General features: G+C 42.9%; 1 protein-coding gene across 1 annotated transcript in view; it reads right to left on the bottom strand.

Annotated features, from left to right (window-relative positions):
• scarf2 (scavenger receptor class F, member 2) overlaps positions 1-19,746 on the bottom strand; it is a 45,207-nt gene that overhangs the window by 20,878 nt on the left and 4,583 nt on the right. Inside the window, exons 3-7 of the mRNA XM_072664599.1 lie at positions 8,703-8,761; positions 7,296-7,397; positions 4,649-5,168; positions 4,187-4,405; positions 3,931-4,059 (exon numbers count right to left, since the gene is read on the bottom strand). Of these exons, the coding sequence (XP_072520700.1) occupies positions 3,931-4,059; positions 4,187-4,405; positions 4,649-5,168; positions 7,296-7,397; positions 8,703-8,761 (1,029 nt within the window). The remainder of the gene's footprint in view (positions 1-3,930; positions 4,060-4,186; positions 4,406-4,648; positions 5,169-7,295; positions 7,398-8,702; positions 8,762-19,746) is intronic.

The raw sequence follows: 19,746 nt of genomic DNA, 5'->3' as shown, positions 1-19,746 counted from the left end.
ACATTCTAGAACAGAGTGAAAGGAGGATGGATCAACATTCTAGAACAGAGTGAAAGGAGGATGGATCAACATTCTAGAACAGAGTGAAAGGAGGATGCATGAACATTCTAGAACAGTGTGAATGGAGGACGAACATTCTAGAACAGTGTGAATGGAGGACGAACATTATAGAACAGTGTGAATGGAGGACGAACATTCTAGAACAGTGTGAATGGAGGATGACAATTGTAGAACAGTGTGAATGGAGGAAGAACATTCTAGAACAGTGTGAATGGAGGATGAACATTCTAGAACATTGTGAATGGAGGACGAACATTCTAGAACAGTGTGAATGGAGGATGACAATTGTAGAACAGTGTGTATGGAGGACGAACATTCTAGAACAGTGTGAATGGAGGATGAACATTCTAGAACAGAGTGAAAGGAGGATGGATCAACATTCTAGAACAGAGTGAAAGGAGGATGGATCAACATTCTAGAACAGAGTGAAAGGAGGATGCATGAACATTCTAGAACAGTGTAAATGGAGGATGAACATTCTAGAACAGTGTGAATGGAGGATGAACATTCTAGAACAGTGTGAATGGAGGATGACAATTGTAGAACAGTGTGTATGGAGGACGAACATTCTAGAACAGTGTGAATGGAGGATGAACATTCTAGAACATTGTGTATGGAGGATGAACATTCTAGAACATTGTGTATGGAGGATGAACATTCTAGAACAGAGTGAAAGGAGGATGGATGAACATTCTAGAACAGTGTAAATGGAGAATGAACATTCTAGAACAGTGTGAATGTAGGATGAACATTCTAGAACAGTGTGTATGGAGGATGAACATTCTAGAACAGAGTGAAAGGAGGATGGATGAACATTCTAGAACAGAGTGAAAGGAGGATGGATGAACATTCTAGAACAGTGTAAATGGAGGATGAACATTCTAGAACAGTGTGTATGGAGGATGAACATTCTAGAACTGTGAATGGAGGACGAACATTCTAGAACAGTGTGAATGGAGGATGACAATTGTAGAACAGTGTGTATGGAGGACGAACATTCTAGAACAGTGTGAATGGAGGATGGATCAACATTCTAGAACAGAGTAAAGGGAGGATGGATCAACATTCTAGAACAGAGTGAAAGGAGGATGCATGAACATTCTAGAACAGTGTAAATGGAGGATGAACATTCTAGAACAGTGTGAATGGAGGATGAACATTCTAGAACAGTGTGAATGGAGGATGACAATTGTAGAACAGTGTGTATGGAGGACAAACATTCTAGAACAGTGTGAATGGAGGATGAACATTCTAGAACAGTGTGTATGGAGGATGAACATTCTAGAACATTGTGTATGGAGGATGAACATTCTAGAACAGTGTGTATGGAGGATGAACATTCTAGAACAGAGTGAAAGGAGGATGGATGAACATTCTAGAACAGTGTGAATGTAGGATGAACATTCTAGAACAGTGTGTATTGAGGATGAACATTCTAGAACAGTGTGAATGAAGAATGAACATTGTTGAATAATGTGAATGTAGAACCAACAATTTAGAACAGTATGAATTGAGGATGAAAATTCTAGAACAGTGTGAAAGGAAGATGGACATGCTAGACCAGTGAATGAATAACATACATTCTAGAACAAGATAAAAGAAAAACAAAAGTTCTAGAACAGTATGAATGGAGAACATTCTCGATCAGTGTGAACAGGAACATCTCGAGGCCTGAGGCGGATGGTCTACTGCAGCAGAAGACCATGTTTGATTCTACGCAGTGTTCCTAATAAGGAGTGTAAATATCCAACATGGAAGGATTTCACTGATAATTTGGAGCGAAAGAAATCAGTAAAACAGAGAAAACAGCCACGAGAACGTCGTTAACGTTCTCTGAACGAGATCTTTATGAGGGATGATGGACGGTATTTAGGAGCCATTACAGTCAAAATCATTGCTTGGGCTGGGGCCTCTTGTGAAAAAATGCTGCTTGGCAAGAGAGGGCAACTATTCCCATTCCCTAACGTTAAGAAAAGGCGTTCCTTTATGAAATACAGTGCGGTTCTAGTGTTTGATTCATGCCAAATAAGCTTTTCTGTAGAGATGAGTAGATATCAGCAAAAGCAGCTGGAGAAAGAAAAGGAAATGTTTGTGTAAAATTCCTTTAAGAGGTTTTAAAAGAATTCCGAATCCATTTCATCTTTCAACAGATTCAGCTGATAAACGTCTCAGCCTGGACCTCTCAGTTTGTCATAGCTGCTTGGCAGTGGGAGCAACCCCACTTCTTTATTCATACAGGGTTCTGATTCTCATCTGCAGAACCTCTGTGCCTGTTCCAGTGATGAATTTATAGACGGAAGGCTGGTCACATGTAATTTAGCAGCAAAGATCCTGATTGAGGCCTTAATCTGTTAATTATGTGCTGAGTCGCATCAAAACCGCAGGCCTGCGGAGCCCTTCCTGGAATGCAGCGTTCCACGCCTCTGGAACTCGAACACATTCCACAAGATCAACACTGCTGAACTTCAGGGATTCTAGACAAGCAAAAAGCTTCAGAGATCCTAGAAAGGCTGAGCGCTTTACGGGATATATGTGTGAATGGGAGGTAATGAAAGAACATTATGAAGGTGGAACAGGGAGAACATTCTAGAACTGTGTAAAGAGGGGAGGGAAAGAAGAACATTCTAGAACAGTGTGACTAGTGGATAAACAGACTGGAGAAACATTGGAGAACAGCTTCACTAGATAATAAGCATTCTAGAACAATGCAAATGGGGGTGAACGTTCTAGAACAGCTTGCCTAGAGGATGAACATTCTAGAACAGTGAATTAAGAGAGAACATTCTAGAACAGTGAATTAAGAGAGAACATTCTAGAACAGTACGAATGGAGGGACTACATTCTAGAACAGTACAAATTGAGGATGAGCACTCTAGAATGTTTTGACTAGAATCAGAATGATCTAGGACATTGTGAATGGAGGGACTACATTCTAGAACAGTACGAGTAAAAGGGAAACATAGAATAGTACGAATGGAGCCACTACATTGCAGAACAGAACAAATGGAGGGACTATGTTCTATAACAGTACGAATGGAGGCACTACATTGCAGAACAGAACAAATGGAGGGACTATGTTCTATAACAGTACGAATGGAGGGACTAAGTTCTAGAACAGTATGAATGGAGGTACTGCATTCAAGGACCGTACGAATGGAGGGAATACATTCTAGAACAGTACAAGTGGAGGGACTACGTTCAATAACAGTACACATGGAGGGACTATGGTCAAGAACAGTACGCATGTAGGGACTACGTTCTAGAACAGTACAAATGGAGGGACTATGTTCAAAAACAGTATGAATGGGGGACTACATTCTAGAACAGTACAAATGGAGGGACTACGTTCAAAAACAGTATGAATGGGGGGACTATATTCTAGAACAGTAGAAAATGGATGGACTACATTCTAGAACTGTGTGGACGGGGGGACTACAATCTAGAACAGTACGAGTGAAGGGACTACATTCTAGAAAAGTACAAATAAAGGGACTACATTCAAGAACAGCACGAATGGAGGGACTACATTGTAGAACATTACAAAATGGATGGACTACATTCTAGAACTGTGTGGACGGGGGGACTACAATCTAGAACAGTACGAGTGAAGGGACTACATTCTAGAACAGTACAAATGGAGGGACTATGTTCAAGAACAGCACAAATGGACGAACTACATTCTAGAACAGTACAAATGAAGGGGCTACATTGTAGAATGGCACGAATGAAGGAAGGATGCTGCCCCAGCGTATTTGATACGCCATGATAACAGTCAGCTTTGACTTCCCACCATTCCTGATCACTCCCAAGTGAATGTTTACGACTGTGAGCTCCATTCAGCCTTGACCTCAAAAACAGTAACAGACTTACTATGTCCCGTAAAAGCCTGAGTCGCACAGGCACTCTCCTGTAGCAAAGTGGCAGTCTCCGTTAAAGCAGTGGCTGCAGTCATTCGCACAGTTCTCTCCATACGTCCCGTTGGGACAGCGAACCTCACAGCTATAGAGAGAGAGAGAGAGAGAGGGCGAGAGGTCAGGGAAGGCGTATGGCACACTGAAATCCCTACGATGAGAAAAGCCATTAAAGGACTTCTGTGAAATCAACAAAAACATCATTAAAGTCCTACCGATCTCCGATCCAGCCGGGATTGCAGTGAGAGCACTTCCCATTGATGCGGTCGCAGAAGTGACCATCTTTACACGGCGGACATTCGTCTTTGCAGTTCTCCCCAAAGAAGCCAGGAGCACACATCTGGTCGCATTTAGTGCCGTTCCAGCCTCTCTCACAAGTAACGCAACGTCCTTCTGTGACCTTACAAGGCTGCTGACCTTTACAGTGACCACACCTGGGGACAGACGAGATTTGATGAGCCACTATCTGGCCTCGGATCATGAAGGACAACATGACTTGTTCAATAGGATGTATGGAAAGTCATGGGTGCTCAATTCTGGTCCTGAAGATCCACCACCCTAGAGGGTTCAGATGCTCCCACAGGTCTTCATCACCTGGATGAGGAGTCTCAGATCAGGGTGGTAGATCTTCAGGACCGTAGCTGAATCTATTATGCTTTCCCAACCCCTCTCCTCACTTGTTCCTGCAGTTCTGTCCATAGAACCCGGCCGGGCACGGCTCCCTGCAGAACTTGCCCCTGTAGCCCGGCTTGCAGGTGCACGAGCCGTCCGCCGGGTTGCATTTGCCGTGTACGCACTGGCAGTAGCGTTCGCAGTTGGGTCCCCACAGCCTCTCTCGACACTGGCAGCGACCCGTGAACTGCTCGCAGGGCGAGTTGTTGCAGGAGCACTGGGCGCCACAGTTGCGCCCGTACCAGCCGGGGTTGCAGATGCAGCGGCCTGTGCTCTGGTCGCAAACCGAGTTGATGCTGCAGTAGCAGTTGTTGCTGCAGTGCGGCCCCCAGAAACCCGTGTGGCAGGTGCACTTGCCCGTCTCCTGGTCACACTTGCCCTTCTGGCAGGGGCATGGCTTCTCGCAGTTCTCGCCCCAGCGGTTGGGGTGGCATGTGCACTTGCCCGTCACGTCATCGCACTTGCCATTGGGGTGGCACGTGCATTTGCCCTTGCAGTCAGGACCCCAGAACTGAGGAGGGCATTCTGTAGGGGCAGGGAAAGAAACACCTGTAACTTGTGTCTACAAGGATTGGCCATTTTACGAGAATCACTTAACACTTCGTACTTGCTTCGTGTATTAATGTTTTTTGCCCCCCTTCCCCCACCACCACAATTTATCAGCCACGCCCTACCCCATCAATCAATGGAAAGGAATCACCGCAAGACCACCCTACCCAATTTGGAAGGCCAATTACTACTCTTCGCCATTCATGTGAACTCCCCCTATTACTTGCAGTGCCCTAACACTAGGAAGTTGAAGACTAGCACCCGTCCGACACAGGGATTCTGAATAGTCCCAGTTTCAAACATCCCAACCAGCAGAACATCAACTTGACATCAGACACAAGTCACTGGACGGCTCCAAGTGGTCCAGTGGACTAAGGCATTGCCACTATAACCTGAGGTTCCCTGGTTCAAATCTCAGGTCATGCTGCTTGCCATCGGCAGCCAGAGTGCGATAGAGCACAATTGGCCCTGCTCTCTCAGGGTTGGGTTGATGGCATTTCCTCCCACATCACTCCTAGTGTGACGATGGTCAGCGCAGGCATCTGAGGAGCCATGCTTTCCTCTGAGCATGTTGGCTAACTAGTAATGTTCAAAAAGTTCAAAAAGAGACGGTGTCTGGCTTTACATGTGTCAGAGGAGACGTGCTATTATTCACCACCCTAGTGGTGGGGGCTGGACATTGCTAGTGATAGGAAGAGTTCAAATGAATGGGGACTGGGTTATTGACCTACCAAATTGGGTGGGAAAAAAAGTAATTGGACTTTAATGTCGGACAGACATTGAATTTTAGAGGGAAACTAAAATTGGGTTGACAACAAAAAACAACGTCAGACAGACATTAAATTTGGTTGGAAATCAACGTCACATATCCATCAAAAAACAACATCAGGGTTGACGCCAGGCTCCAACATTAGACAGATGTTGAATTCTGGTTCTTTAACACAATGAATTAAAATCAACAGCATATTAACATCTAACAACGTAAAGAATTTTACGTTCAGCAGACGTTTGGTCAAATATCTGTATCTTACGTCAGGATAACGTTGGCATTTGACGTTTGTAAGATGAACGTCAGCTGACATCACTATTCTACGACAAACTGATGATGGCGTTGAATAATGTTCACCCGATGTCACAACTTACATTCAATCAGCTGACAACATTTAGCAACGTTGGCGGCCAGCTAGGATTTCATGAGATCAGCCCTTTAGCCCAGACTATCCAGCCAACACTGCTTCTATGGTCTAAAACTGACCACTACTGAAGGGCTACAGGCTGACCTACCAAAGAATGCACTTACTATACGACTCCCATACGAAGTGTCACTGCGTGCTCTACATCCATATTTGTTGGACTGAAAAACTGGGATAAGTGCTGTACGCTTTGTTGGCTGTTGACATGCTTTGAGGGATCACCCAAGCATTGCCAATGTGTGGGAAACACTGTGTAAGGATACAGGAACTGACTGTAGCCCATCTGTTGATGCACAGTTTGGCAGCCTGTTTCTACCCTGTCCATCAATACACCATAAGACCACCGCTGACTATGCATTGTTTGGACAGTAGACCATTCTCAGCACAGGCCAGCAGTGACACTTCGTATGGGAGTCGTATAGTAAGTGCATTCTTTGGTAGGTCAGCCTGTAGCCCTTCAGTAGTGGTCAGTTTTAGACCATAGAACCAGTGTTTGCTGGATAGTTTGGGCTAAAGGGCTGATCTCAAGAAATCCTAGCTGGCCGTCAACGTGGCTAAATGTTGTCAGCTGGATGAATGTAAGTTGTGACATTGGGTGAGCAATCTCCATGACATCCTAACTACAGTGGACACTGTCCACTGTAGGACACTGTGAGGACACTGTCCCCAGTGTCCTCTTTTTTTAAATCAAAAATATGGTCACATTCAAACAGGTGTGTCCAAACGTTTGACTGGTGGTGTCTTAAGCAGATACCAATCAGAGAAGTGCCTACAAACTTTAAGTCTATTAATAGACTCTGTGGCTGCTGATGCGATGGTGAACTACACAGATGGCACATCCATTTCCATTGGCTAAGAATGCCAAAAATGTCAGTGAGGAAGGAAGTCGTAACACAAAATGGCCTCTTACTGGTGTCACAGCTGGCTCCAAAATATCCATGACGGCAGCGGCATTCATTGGGTCGGACGCACACCTCGTTCTCCTTGCAGGTGAAATTGCCCTCACAGAGAGCTGGTGGGGAGAAAAACAATGGGGATGAGACTCTCTGATAAGCTCAGTGGAGGTTGCAATATCTGTCCAAATGTTTGTGGACACCCCTTGAAATGAATGCATTCAGCTTCTTTTTTTTACCCCTATTGGAGACATAGATGTATAAAACACAAATGTACAAAAACAGACAGATGAAATGTGTGGCATTGGGCATGGTGCCAATAGGTTCCAGAGAGTCCTATTCTATTGGCAGTACATCTCTACAGGGCCTAGACAAGCTGTGTGTGTGTGTGTGTGTACATTCACACATCTGTGTCAGCAATGAGCGCAGCTTAAGGTAGCTAAATGGTAGCTTTAGTATGGGTGTCCATAAATATTTGGACATATAGTGTATCTTACGAGTTTTCCCAGATTCAGAGAGAACAGATTCAACCAATCAGAGGTTCCCCAAAAGCCCCTAAGCACAAAGAGGATTCTTAAATGGTCACATGGGCATCAGGGATGATCTTAACACTGGGGCCTAACACGACAGGACACGGGATACTCCAGGACCATTGATTTCTAAGGTGTTGCTAGCTGGTTGCTAAATGTATGGATGGTTCCTGTGGTGTTGCTGGGTGGTAAAGAGCTGGTTGCTAAGTGGTGTTCAGCAGTGGCTATGGCATCAAAGGTGGTTGCTATAGTGTTGCTGGGTGGTTGCCATGGCATCCTAGGTGGTTGCTATAGTGTCGCTAAGTGGTTGCCAAGTTGTTATTATGGTGTTGCTATGTGGTTGCTAAGGTGTTGCTGTGTGGTTGCTATGGTATCAAATGTGGTTATTATGGTGTTGCTAAGCGGTTGCTATGGTATCCCAGTGGTTACCAACTGATTACCAAGTGGTTTGCTAGAACAGGAAAACCATTCAAATGTGCAGGACACGGGATACTCCAGGACCATGGTTGATTTCCAGGTGATTTCTAAGGTGTTGCTGGCTGGTTGCTAACATGCTAGCATCCTAGGTGGTTGCTATAGTGTCGCTAAGTGGTTGCCAAGTTTTATATTATGGTATTGCTACGTGGTTGCTTAAGGTGTTGCTGTGTGGTTGCTATGGTATCAAATGTGGTTATTATGGTGTTGCTAAGTGGCTGCTATGGTGTTCCTAGGTGGCTGCTATAGCATTGCTAAGCGGTTGCTATGGTATCCCAGTGGTTACCAACCACTTAGTAGTGGTTTGCTAGAACAGGAAAACCATTCAAATGTGCAGGACACGGGATACTCCATCCGAGCAGAGAACCTTTATTTAGAGGACTATAAAAGGGAAGCATGATGAAGGTGTGTGGTTCTTACGCGTTAAGCAATCGTCTCCTTGCTGTCCCCAACCACTGCAGCACACAAATGTCGGCGTCCTGCAAAGAGAGCACACGTTAAAGCTTTAAGACACAAGAGGTTTTATGGACCAAAGCATCATCTCTCGTTTCTGCAAGTCCACCCCCCCCCCCACACCAGCCTGCTTTTGTTACTGTGCCTTTAAGACTTTAAGACATATACTGCATGTAAATATCATCAGCTCTGATTGGCTGCCCTGTGCTGGGCTTATTCTAAAATCAGCCAATGCTGAAACACTTTAACATGAATGGGTGGGGCTAAACTGAGGAAGGCTAAACAGGTGACTAGACTGTATGCAAATGTGTTACTTTATGACTAGAAACTAGAAAGGTCCTGGTTGTGCAGCTGCAGTGGTTCCCACTGCCAGGTAGTTACTATGTGGTTGCTATGGTATTCCAGGTGATTTCTAAGGTGTTGCTGGCTGGTTGCTAAATGTTTGCTGGATGGTTGCTTTGGTGTTTGAGTGGTTAATCGTGAGGTTCTGCAGTTGCTAAGGTATCAAAGGTGGTTGCTATAGTGTTGCTGGGTGGTTGCCAAGTTGTTATTATGGTGTTGCTAAGTGGTTGCTAAGGTGTTGCTGGGTGTTTGCTATGGTATCAAAGGTGGTTATTATGGTATTGCTAAGTGGTTGCTATGATGTTCCTAGATGGCTGCTATAGCGTTGCTAAGCGGTTGCTTTGGTATTCCACTAAAACACTAATAATAATTACTAATATAAATTAGACAACATTAAAGTGACCATATGCAATAATAATGAATTCAAACTGGGTTGTTTATGGCGTAGACTTGCGGTCAGTGAAGTGAATGGTGTCTCCTAGCTTTAGCACTGCATAGTTCATCATCACTTTAGAATAAAAGAGTGAGGACATTTAAATTTAGGATCCGAGCCCTCTAAAGTCCACTGACCCGTGAAACAGCCTATTAGCCATTTCCATCTAGCAGCTCTCAGAGAAGTTTGCCTTCAGAGTCGTTCCCGAAAACAGCTGAGCACCAAGGACTACTAAACGCTGGCGTCAGCAGACGCTGCCGTGACTCTGACCTAAATTCCTTCTGTCCCTGAGTGATCTTAGTGTAGGTCCCATCATTCATGTGGTTCTGCACAGAATACTCGAGATGTCTGGGTACCATCTGCAGCCCCCTCTCAAACGATGCGATGGCAGATGCTTCAAATAACACCCACGTCCAATCGTACACGTAAACACAGATGCACACGGAGGTGCACACACACACACACACACACACATGCACAGTAAACGCCTGTTCTTTCTGTTAAGCAGCTGACATGCTAGCTAAACACGCCGTTTGAAGCGATGGCCTTGGGAGATCATGCGACATGGAGCCGCGGTGACAGGGCGGTTCAGAAGAAGGCCACATGCTGATGCGATTAGTTCCACCATTTGCTGTCCCAAACCTCCTTTCTGAACAGACTGGGTCAAAAGAAAAAAGAGCTGGGAGATATAAGCCAGAGAAAGCAGCAGACTGAGGGCCAGATGTATGAAGGAACTCAGGCGCAGGACTTCTTTTGCTCATAACACTTCTGAAACTGAAAATGTTAGATGTTCGAAGGCTGCAATTTGTCCTGTAAACTAACTGAATTGAAGGTTTAAAAGGAGCAGAGAAATAGGAGCTGTCAACAAGCTGAGAAAACGAGAACCTGGGTGCTCTGTGGCAAAGAAATACCAGCATTAAAGCAGCACTATGTAAAATCTGCCCCTTAAAATAGCAGCTTCAAAATTGTGTTGTTGTTACACTGACTTGTAATACGGAGAATAGCGTCTCAATCGTTGCTACTCCAGGCTCAGTACGTTGCCAACGCCACTTTGTAACTCTATTAGTAACCATTAGTAAAGTGGGCAGGGAAACACTCACAAGAACTAAGACATGCTACATAACCCCAGTCATATTTTACTCTACCGCCTCAGTCCACATGCTTATTTTCCTTTCGCACTGGCTCTTCTGTTTCTCTTAGCTTGTCCATAAATGCATGTGTAATGTGTGTCCCTCAATAGTGAATTACACTTCCTGACTGTAGGGGGAGCGCAGGAGCAAGAAATACCAATTTTTCATAATGCTGCTTTAAAGGGCCCATATTCATGCTGAAGTTATTGGCATTTCAGTCCAGTTTCAGTGCACTGCTTTTTAGATTGATGCACAATACAATACAACACAGGACAATCAGAACAGAGCTCATTTGCATATATCTTAAAGGTACAGTGACCGAAAAAATGTTTTTATAATGTCACAGGAAAACAGCACATTTAGATATACTAATATTTACCCTATAGAAGTTCAGCCCCACCCATTCACCCTGAAGTTATAAGGATTTGCATTTCAGCCTACTAGACTACTTCTAGCTGCACAATACTCATTTGCATATCTCTTAAAGGCACAGTAACCACAACAGCCTGTCTCACTGTAGAGGATAAATATATGGAAGAAAATTGACCTGTAAAAATTAATATATTGGTACACAAAAATATTATCAATAGTTAGAAAATTACACTTCACTTGCTTCCTTTCCCTTTTAAACTCATTGGATTTATGATGCCACAAAAACATTTTATGCATGCATTTTAGCCCCACCCATTCACGATGGAGGCAAAACTGAGCTCATTTGCATGTATCTTAAAGGCACAGTACCCAAAACAGCATGTTTCACTATCTAAAGAATAAAGAGAGGGTGGAAAGGTTGTGTAAAAAAAATATTATGGCAGTGTCTGGTCCACAAAATGTCACATATGGGCCCTTTAATAAAGAGAGTTCTTTCCTACCACAGCATTCTACAATGGTGTAATTCTAATCCAGCTAAAAAACAAATGCCCAATGACATCACAGCATATTCTGCGCTGTGTTTTCTTACACACATACTGAACATCTGATCCTGAGAAGTGATATGAAAGCGCTGCAGTGTTGATAAACATCATTTCAAGCCCTGTGCCTCGGCCTAGGCCCCTTGTTTGGTGTCTTTGTTAAAGGAAGTCGTCCAAAAAATGCACAACAGCCAATTTACATCTGGGCTCGTGGCAGACTAGGGTTCGATTTCTCACACACAATAGCTAGACTGAAAAACTGGACTGAACCAATAGGTTAAATAATAGTTCCAGTCTGGCCTTGTTTACATGCAAGCCAGCACCTGACAGTAAATTACAGTAAATTATGAGTTTCCTGACGTTTGAATATCCACTGTCCAATCCTGGCAAAATCTTTATCACGAGGGTCGGCTCATCCTCTTTGCAAAGTGTGCCCCCTTCGTCTTTTGTGACTCTTGCTTGAGTGCGTCCCGATTATGCTGAGAGTGGCTACTTCCATAGAGTGGAAGCGACACACTTAAAGAGTGGTGAGTGGACGTTTGCGAGGGCGCATAAAAAGAGTAATGAAACAAAGCCTTTTGGTTATAAAATGCTGTCATCATTTGAAGTACCATTGAAAACATCTGGCCAATATGGGAATAGTCTTGAATAGACTCAAGCTGCATGTTTTAGCTGAGCTAAGTTTAGCTTGACTAAGACCTCAACGGATCAAACTGCGCTGTTTATGACACAGCATATAATCCAGTTCAGATTTAACCGCAGTGTTCAGAGCGCCAGCTGGTGTCCTCAAGGCGCCATAAATGAACCAGCCGTCTGCAGCAGCAGTGCGGACGTTCTCAGAAGGTAAATAAGAGAGTTGGGAGTCTGCAGTGTGGAGCTATTTTACAGTGGAACCTGAAAACAGACCATAATATCTGACCCTTTATAAAGCTCTAGCTGAAATGCTCTGTTTTACCAGCGGGAGAACCGGCACTCGCCTTTCTCTGTTTATAAACCAGCTCTGAAGAATCCATTCAAACCCGACTGGAGGCACATTCACCCACTATAAACCAGTTATTACACGCCAGTAGACCAACAACCACAGATATCAGTCCAGAGTGTGTACCACCACTACATACACACACATAGGAAGTGATTAGACTGCAGTGTTGTAAAGGAGCTGGGAGCTGATTGGTCAGGGAGGAGATCAGACTGGATTATAAGATATTAAACACTATAAATAATTTTATTTTATAAAACATTTTAAGAGAAGTCTTGACTAAACTAAATCTAAATCAGTCCAGAATGTCTGATTTTACTGAACGGATTAATCAGCAGCTCATCTGATCTTAACTGTAGGGCTGGATTAGTCCCACAAAAGCAGAAAGATCGGATCGGTATCGGCTGAAACTCAGCATTAAGAGACTCCGGTTCAATTGAGGGGCAAAATAACTTAATCGGGACATCTCTAGCTGTTTCCAATATTCTACATCTACATAGCCTAGCTCAGCACTAATCACTCTACACGTTACAATGGTGACACTATGTATTGAATCTAAACTTAACCCTAAAAGTGTCCTAGAGCGTGTATTTTCCTTGGGTTAGTTGAATAATGAGAGTTCAGTACATAAAAGCAGCACACTGCCATTCTTCCTTCAAAAGAACCTCCAGCAGAACCGAAACAGAGCTGGAAAACAGGCCGATTCCAAAACCCCAAAACTGTTACATCACAGTCTAGACTTCTTGTATTTACATAATTTAAAATTTACATAAACCCCACCCACTAGTGAAAACTCTAGCCAAAGATGGTGAAGCAGAAAGCAGAGTAGCAGTTCTACCCCACATAACAGTCTTTTAATTAAATTTGATATGCTAACATTTAACAACACAGGACAATATTGAATATTGATGTAATTTACGTAAAAATGATGAGTTATTTTGAGAAGTGACTGCCTATTTGAAAGGCAAAAAATTAATCAATAGAAGAAGTTCTAAAATATTTAGACAATTTGTGACAAATTTAGACAAATTTGGACAATTATGCAAATTAGGATATGATGTCATTTAGCAACTTCTAGCGACTTTTAGGACAGTCAATATTTACTTTCCCTACTGAGGAGTTGGCAACACTGTGTGCCAGTGTTCGCAGAAGGGGAGCTCAGGTTATCTTAATACTAGCAGATGCTTGATTTAGATTTTCCCCATCGTCCACTACCTCAGCTGAGCCAAACTGGAGCTAAACTCACACCAGAACGGAAAACACCAGCTTATTTTTACCGGTAGGACTCGAGAAAGCCAAACCTGGGGAAGCATGACGTGGGAGCAAGGCTTAAAGTCAACCATCTACAACCTCTTCAGCTTGCTAGCACACAGACAGCACATTGCGCTGAGAGGACACAACCGGAGGACAGCAGCACTGTCCGGTAAGTGTTTTTGCTACAGTGTTAAAACTGTGCTGTGATATGTGGGTTGCGCTGTAAATCGGCCAACAAAGGCTGAAAGTCCTCCATAAATGGAGACTCAGTGTGTTTCATTCTGAGGCAAAATAACAGGGTGGTAAATAGGCCTATTAGCTATTGGCCTGACCAAAGTCACATATTATTTATACTTATAATAGGATTTTTGCTTATAAATCTCATCCAACCTTTAGCAACCTTAGCACCAGTAGCTAATTTTGGGTGGAGCATGGAAAGGTCAGCTTTAGCTGTCTTTTTCTTTCATCCACTCCAGCCTTTTAATCTTAAAACACAAAAGAAAGAAAAAAAAAAGTATCGGGACACTAGAAGAGTTTCTTTAGTTAACGTTTAGTGTTAAATGGTTCCATGCCTGAAGCTCAGAATTAGTCCTCCTCTTTCATTTTCTGTGCTCCGCTGGTTTCCTCCGCAGGAGGTTAAGTACTAGCTTTCTGCTTCTGCTGCCGTGCACAGTGACTCCGTGCCGGAATCTCATTGGCCTACGTCTTCCCCCCTCGAATCTGCTGCTCTGGATGGATAGGACACAGATGCTGCTCCTCATGGTCCACCACATGTGACCCTTAAGAGGCCCTGTCCACACTTTTGCTTCCTGCAGAGCGTCGGGCTCTGCTCTGCCTTTAGTCAAAGTTTGTTTAGCCTCTGTGTGTATGAAGGGGTGCGTGTGTGTGTCTCCCCACCACAACCTTGACATCTCTGTTCTGTGTCAAACTACACATGCCACATTGAGAGAGAGAGAGAGAGAGAGAGAGAGAGAGAGAGGGAGAGAGAGAGTGTGTTTTCAAAACCGCATTCATTTGATGCATTTAGAGGGATGAAAGCTGAGGCGAATGGAAATTGAACATCAGTCATCAACCAGGGTGCAACTTGATTCAGCAACAATCGAGAACCAAGTGGAAATTCTGAGTAATCCTGCAAAATTAGGGCCAACTTCCTGCCAGCGCACTTCTTTTTTTTTCCCACCAGAATATTTTTGGGGGACTATGTTCTGATTCATGTCCACCGATATCCATCTGGAGCGAGGAATCTATTATCCGCCCAAAGTAAATAAACTTCAAAACAAGAGGCAAGGCTTTTCAGCAGCAAACGCTTGGGTCAGAATTCCCCTAAAATGGCCCCTGATACCAGTTCCTGCCGGGTCTGCTGAACGACTGCCCTCATTCACTCAACGCCTTCATGAATAGGCTTTAATCTTTAGATTGGTTCAAACGTCAGAGGCCAGCCGTTCCCTTGTTTCACTGCCGGTCAAAACAGCCCCTAAGTAGACGTTCTTCACTTCACTGGACATATTTCTGAGAAGGTCAGATCTAAAAAAATCCACGAAAACAAAGTGGAAACAAACAGGAGTTTCCAAAGCTGGGGTTGAGTGGGACTCCTAACAACCATGCAAGTAGGTAGGTACCTGGTAGATACCAGAAGGTTGGTGGTTGGTACCAATACCACTGCAGTTCTACGATCACCGATACCTCATTTTTAACCGCAGAACAAAAAATAAACCAGTTTTTAAATAAACCAGCAACAAGCGTGAAATGAAGCCTTCAGTTAATAATAATAATAATAATAATAATAATAGTCTACAGCTAACGCTCAAGCTAACTGGTGAAGCTGCAGATAGTGAAGGAAATTGAGTGACAAAGACTGTCTCAAATTAGCTACTAGGCTACAGATATATCTTTTGCTTCAAGTAATAAAAAAGACATAAGTGTTATCTAAAAATATCCTAAACAATATGCACTTGGTGGATGCTATGGTGGCTATGGTGGCTGTGGTGGCATAGCATGTCTACTGCAGTGCCCAGCTGCTTGACATATGGGGGACAAATTATGCAAATAGCCTAGGTGTAGTCATAAATAACCTGGCAAAATATGAATATTACATAAACAGTGGCAAGTAGCTGTGTTTTAAACTCACTCAACCTGTGAAAATCACTGCATGCTAATATCACTGGTTATGAGCTATCACAGCATTAGCCTAAACGAGCTAGCTAACGTTTGCCGCTTCGAACGCAGTTCCCAAACCATAACAGTAACATTTCCGGTGAGGGACGTTTTGACGAAACTCGTACACTGTGAATTCTGGGTCCGTCTTTGAGGTGTTTTCTTGTTTTCGATTCCGAATGCTCTATAATAGCGTTTGTGTACTGATCCCTGATCCCCCTGATGGCTACGGTAGTTTCGGTTCCTTCGAAATTAGTATCGTCACATTTTTTTAATTTTGAGTTGATCGAGTTGATTGATGAAGGATGTGGAGCTGATCAAGAAGAGGCTCTTACTGAGAAAAGCCAACAAACAAAATGAACATTTGATCAAAAATAAAGAGGCTGTAGGTCTTCTCAGAACGATGGTCTGACCACCTCAACGTCATTGAATGTGTTTGGGATGACCTGGATAGTAAGAAGCAGAAAATGCTTCTGAACGTCTAAGTGAGTCAAAGGTTGGAGGCTCTAGACACTCTAATATTAGGTTTAGATGTCAATGTCCATGTGGGGCCTCTACGGTTTGCCCAAGTTGGATCCAGGAGGTTTTGTCCTTGGGTTCCACATTGGCTCCATAGATGAATGCCCACCAGGGTCAGTAATGGGACCAGAAGGGGTTCAACATGGGCCCCATTTGGTTTGTACACTGCATAAATTAACAGTCCCATTTGGGAAGCCCAACTGGGTCCCAGTAAAGCTGTACTGTACTAGTAGCTAATTTGAGACAGTCTCTGTCATTCAATTTCTTTCACTATCTACCGTTACACCAGTTAGCTCTAGCTTTAGCTTTAGCTTTTTAGCTAATTTGAGACAGTCTCTGTCATTCAGTTTCTTTCACTATCTACCATTACACCAGTTAGCGCTTTAGCTTTAGCTTTTTAGCTAATTTGAGACAGTCTCTGTCACTCAGTTTCCTTCACGATCTACCATTACACCAGTTAGCGCTTTAGCTTTAGCTTTTTAGCTAATTTGAGACAGTCTCTGTCATTCAATTTCTTTCACTATCTACCATTACACCAGTTAGCGCTTTAGCTTTTTAGCTAATTTGAGACAGTCTCTGTCACTCAGTTTCCTTCACGATCTACCGTTACACCAGTTAGCGCTTTAGCTTTTTAGCTAATTTGAGACAGTCTCTGTCACTCAGTTTCCTTCACTATCTACCGTTACACCAGTTAGCTCTAGCTTTAGCTTTAGCTTTTTAGCTAATTTGAGACAGTCTCTGTCATTCAATTTCTTTCACTATCTACCATTACACCAGTTAGCGCTTTAGCTTTAGCTTTTTAGCTAATTTGAGACAGTCTCTGTCATTCAGTTTCTTTCACTATCTACCATTACACCAGTTAGCGCTTTAGCTTTAGCTTTTTAGCTAATTTGAGACAGTCTCTGTCACTCAGTTTCCTTCACGATCTACCGTTACACCAGTTAGCGCTTTAGCTTTTTAGCTAATTTGAGACAGTCTCTGTCACTCAGTTTCCTTCACTATCTACCATTACACCAGTTAGCGCTTTAGCTTTAGCTTTTTAGCTAATTTGAGACAGTCTCTGTCACTCAGTTTCCTTCACTATCTACCATTACACCAGTTAGCGCTTTAGCTTTAGCTTTTTAGCTAATTTGAGACAGTCTCTGTCATTCAGTTTCCTTCACTATCTACCATTACACCAGTTAGCGCTTTAGCTTTAGCTTTTTAGCTAATTTGAGACAGTCTCTGTCATTCAGTTTCCTTCACGATCTACCATTACACCATTTAGCTCTAGCTTTAGCTTTAGCTTTTTAGCTAATTTGAGACAGTCTCTGTCACTCAGTTTCCTTCACTATCTACCGTTACACCATTTAGCTCTAGCTTTAGCTTTAGTTTTTTAGCTAATTTGAGACAGTCTCTGTCACTCAGTTTCCTTCACTATCTACCATTACACCAGTTAGCGCTTTAGCTTTAGCTTTTTAGCTAATTTGAGACAGTCTCTGTCATTCAGTTTCCTTCACTATCTACCATTACACCAGTTAGCGCTTTAGCTTTAGCTTTTTAGCTAATTTGAGACAGTCTCTGTCATTCAGTTTCCTTCACTATCTACCATTACACCAGTTAGCGCTTTAGCTTTAGCTTTTTAGCTAATTTGAGACAGTCTCTGTCATTCAATTTCTTTCACTATCTACCATTACACCAGTTAAAACAGGGAGAGGGGGGCGATATCGGGGACGGCTGTTGTTAAAAATATGTTCTAAAAAAGATCAGATTAGCTATTTCACTTACAGACAAAAGTGATCAAAGAAAACTAAACGGAAAAACACAAGAATTTCCCAAACTGGAGTTAAAAAAAATTGTAAGATGCAGAGAAAATGGGACTCCTAACAACCATGCAAGCAAAACAATAGCAAGTGAGTCATGAGCCAGTTCTGGCTCTCACCACTTACACATCCGGCCCACATACTACCGTGGAATGATGCCAATAGCTTTGTCTGAACCTGGGTGCTGGAAACTCTGATACATCAGGCCCAAAACAGCAATGCTTTACAAAACCATTCATATGGTAGTTGGCATGCTGCCCACCTGCTGTCCTGAGTTTGCAAACCTTACATGTGGCCCAAAATACACTTTACACTGCCATTACTGTAAAACCGTGAGCACCGTAACTTGTATGTCATGCATATATTTATGTGTATTGTTAGAAGAGACGATATTTGATGATGAAAAGTTGAAAAGTTTAATGATATGTGTTGTAGAGCTGGGCAATATGACGATATTTTATCGTATCGCGATCAATTTTGTTACGCTGATAGCAATATGCATACCATTAGTGCATAATAAACACTGATCAGCTGCAGGTTTCATTACTAGCAGTGTAATTAGACTGGGTTCATTAGATGAAGAGCAGCAGATGTTGAGTATAAATCACTGTATTCAGTACGGGAGAGGATCTAAATAGTAGTTTATAAGAATCTGACGCTACGGATGTTTTTAGTCTGTGATTTACATGTATAGTGTTAATATCGTGTATCGCGAAAAATGTCTTTAAATATCGTGATATAGTATTTTTACCATATCGCCCAGCCCTAGTGTTGAGTGTCCTGAGTTGAAGAAAACTGAAGGTTCTGGCCCAAATGGGTAAAGGGCCTCATGACCTATGTGTGAATGGCATGTGACAGAGTCGTCAGATCGCTGTATCCTTCACACCACACAACGTCTTGTCCTGTATTTGAGAATCTTGTAGTGGTTGTGGTTTGCACTACAATCTACACGACTGATCAGCAACCCGGGGTCATGAATTACAAGATCTTTCACCTGGAGGAACCCAGGACGAGTCAGTCAGTTTTTCATGACACATGTTGTCATGAAAAAAGACACAAGATAACTGATGCATTGCCATGCTAAAGAACCACAGTCATGGTCGTGGTGGTATATAGGCATAGTACCTTTACTAAAGAACCACAGTCATTGTCTTGGTACCTTTACTAAAGGACCTTTTCCCAAATAACCATCAAGAAGAGGTTTTCCTTGTATATAAATTTTCCCTTATATATAAATGTATTCCTTATATTTGCCTTAACCAGGCAAAGAACCATTTCCAGTTCCAGTGGTTATCTAAGTGGCTATCATTCAACACAGAAACATGGCCTTTGGGAAAGAACCTTTGAGAAACCCCCTTTTTAAGGATGTAGACCTGTCCTATATAGGTCACCAATATGACTGTTGATGATATGATAGCCTATCCTGGCCAATATGTAGCCAATACTAATGATGCACACACACACACACACACTCTTCAGGTGTCAGT

The sequence above is a fragment of the Salminus brasiliensis genome, chromosome 20, assembly GCF_030463535.1.
Source record: "Salminus brasiliensis chromosome 20, fSalBra1.hap2, whole genome shotgun sequence".
Classification (NCBI taxonomy): Eukaryota; Metazoa; Chordata; class Actinopteri; order Characiformes; family Bryconidae; genus Salminus; species Salminus brasiliensis.
Note: the sequence above shows the minus strand (reverse complement) of the source record. Positions and strands in the feature narration are given on the sequence as shown.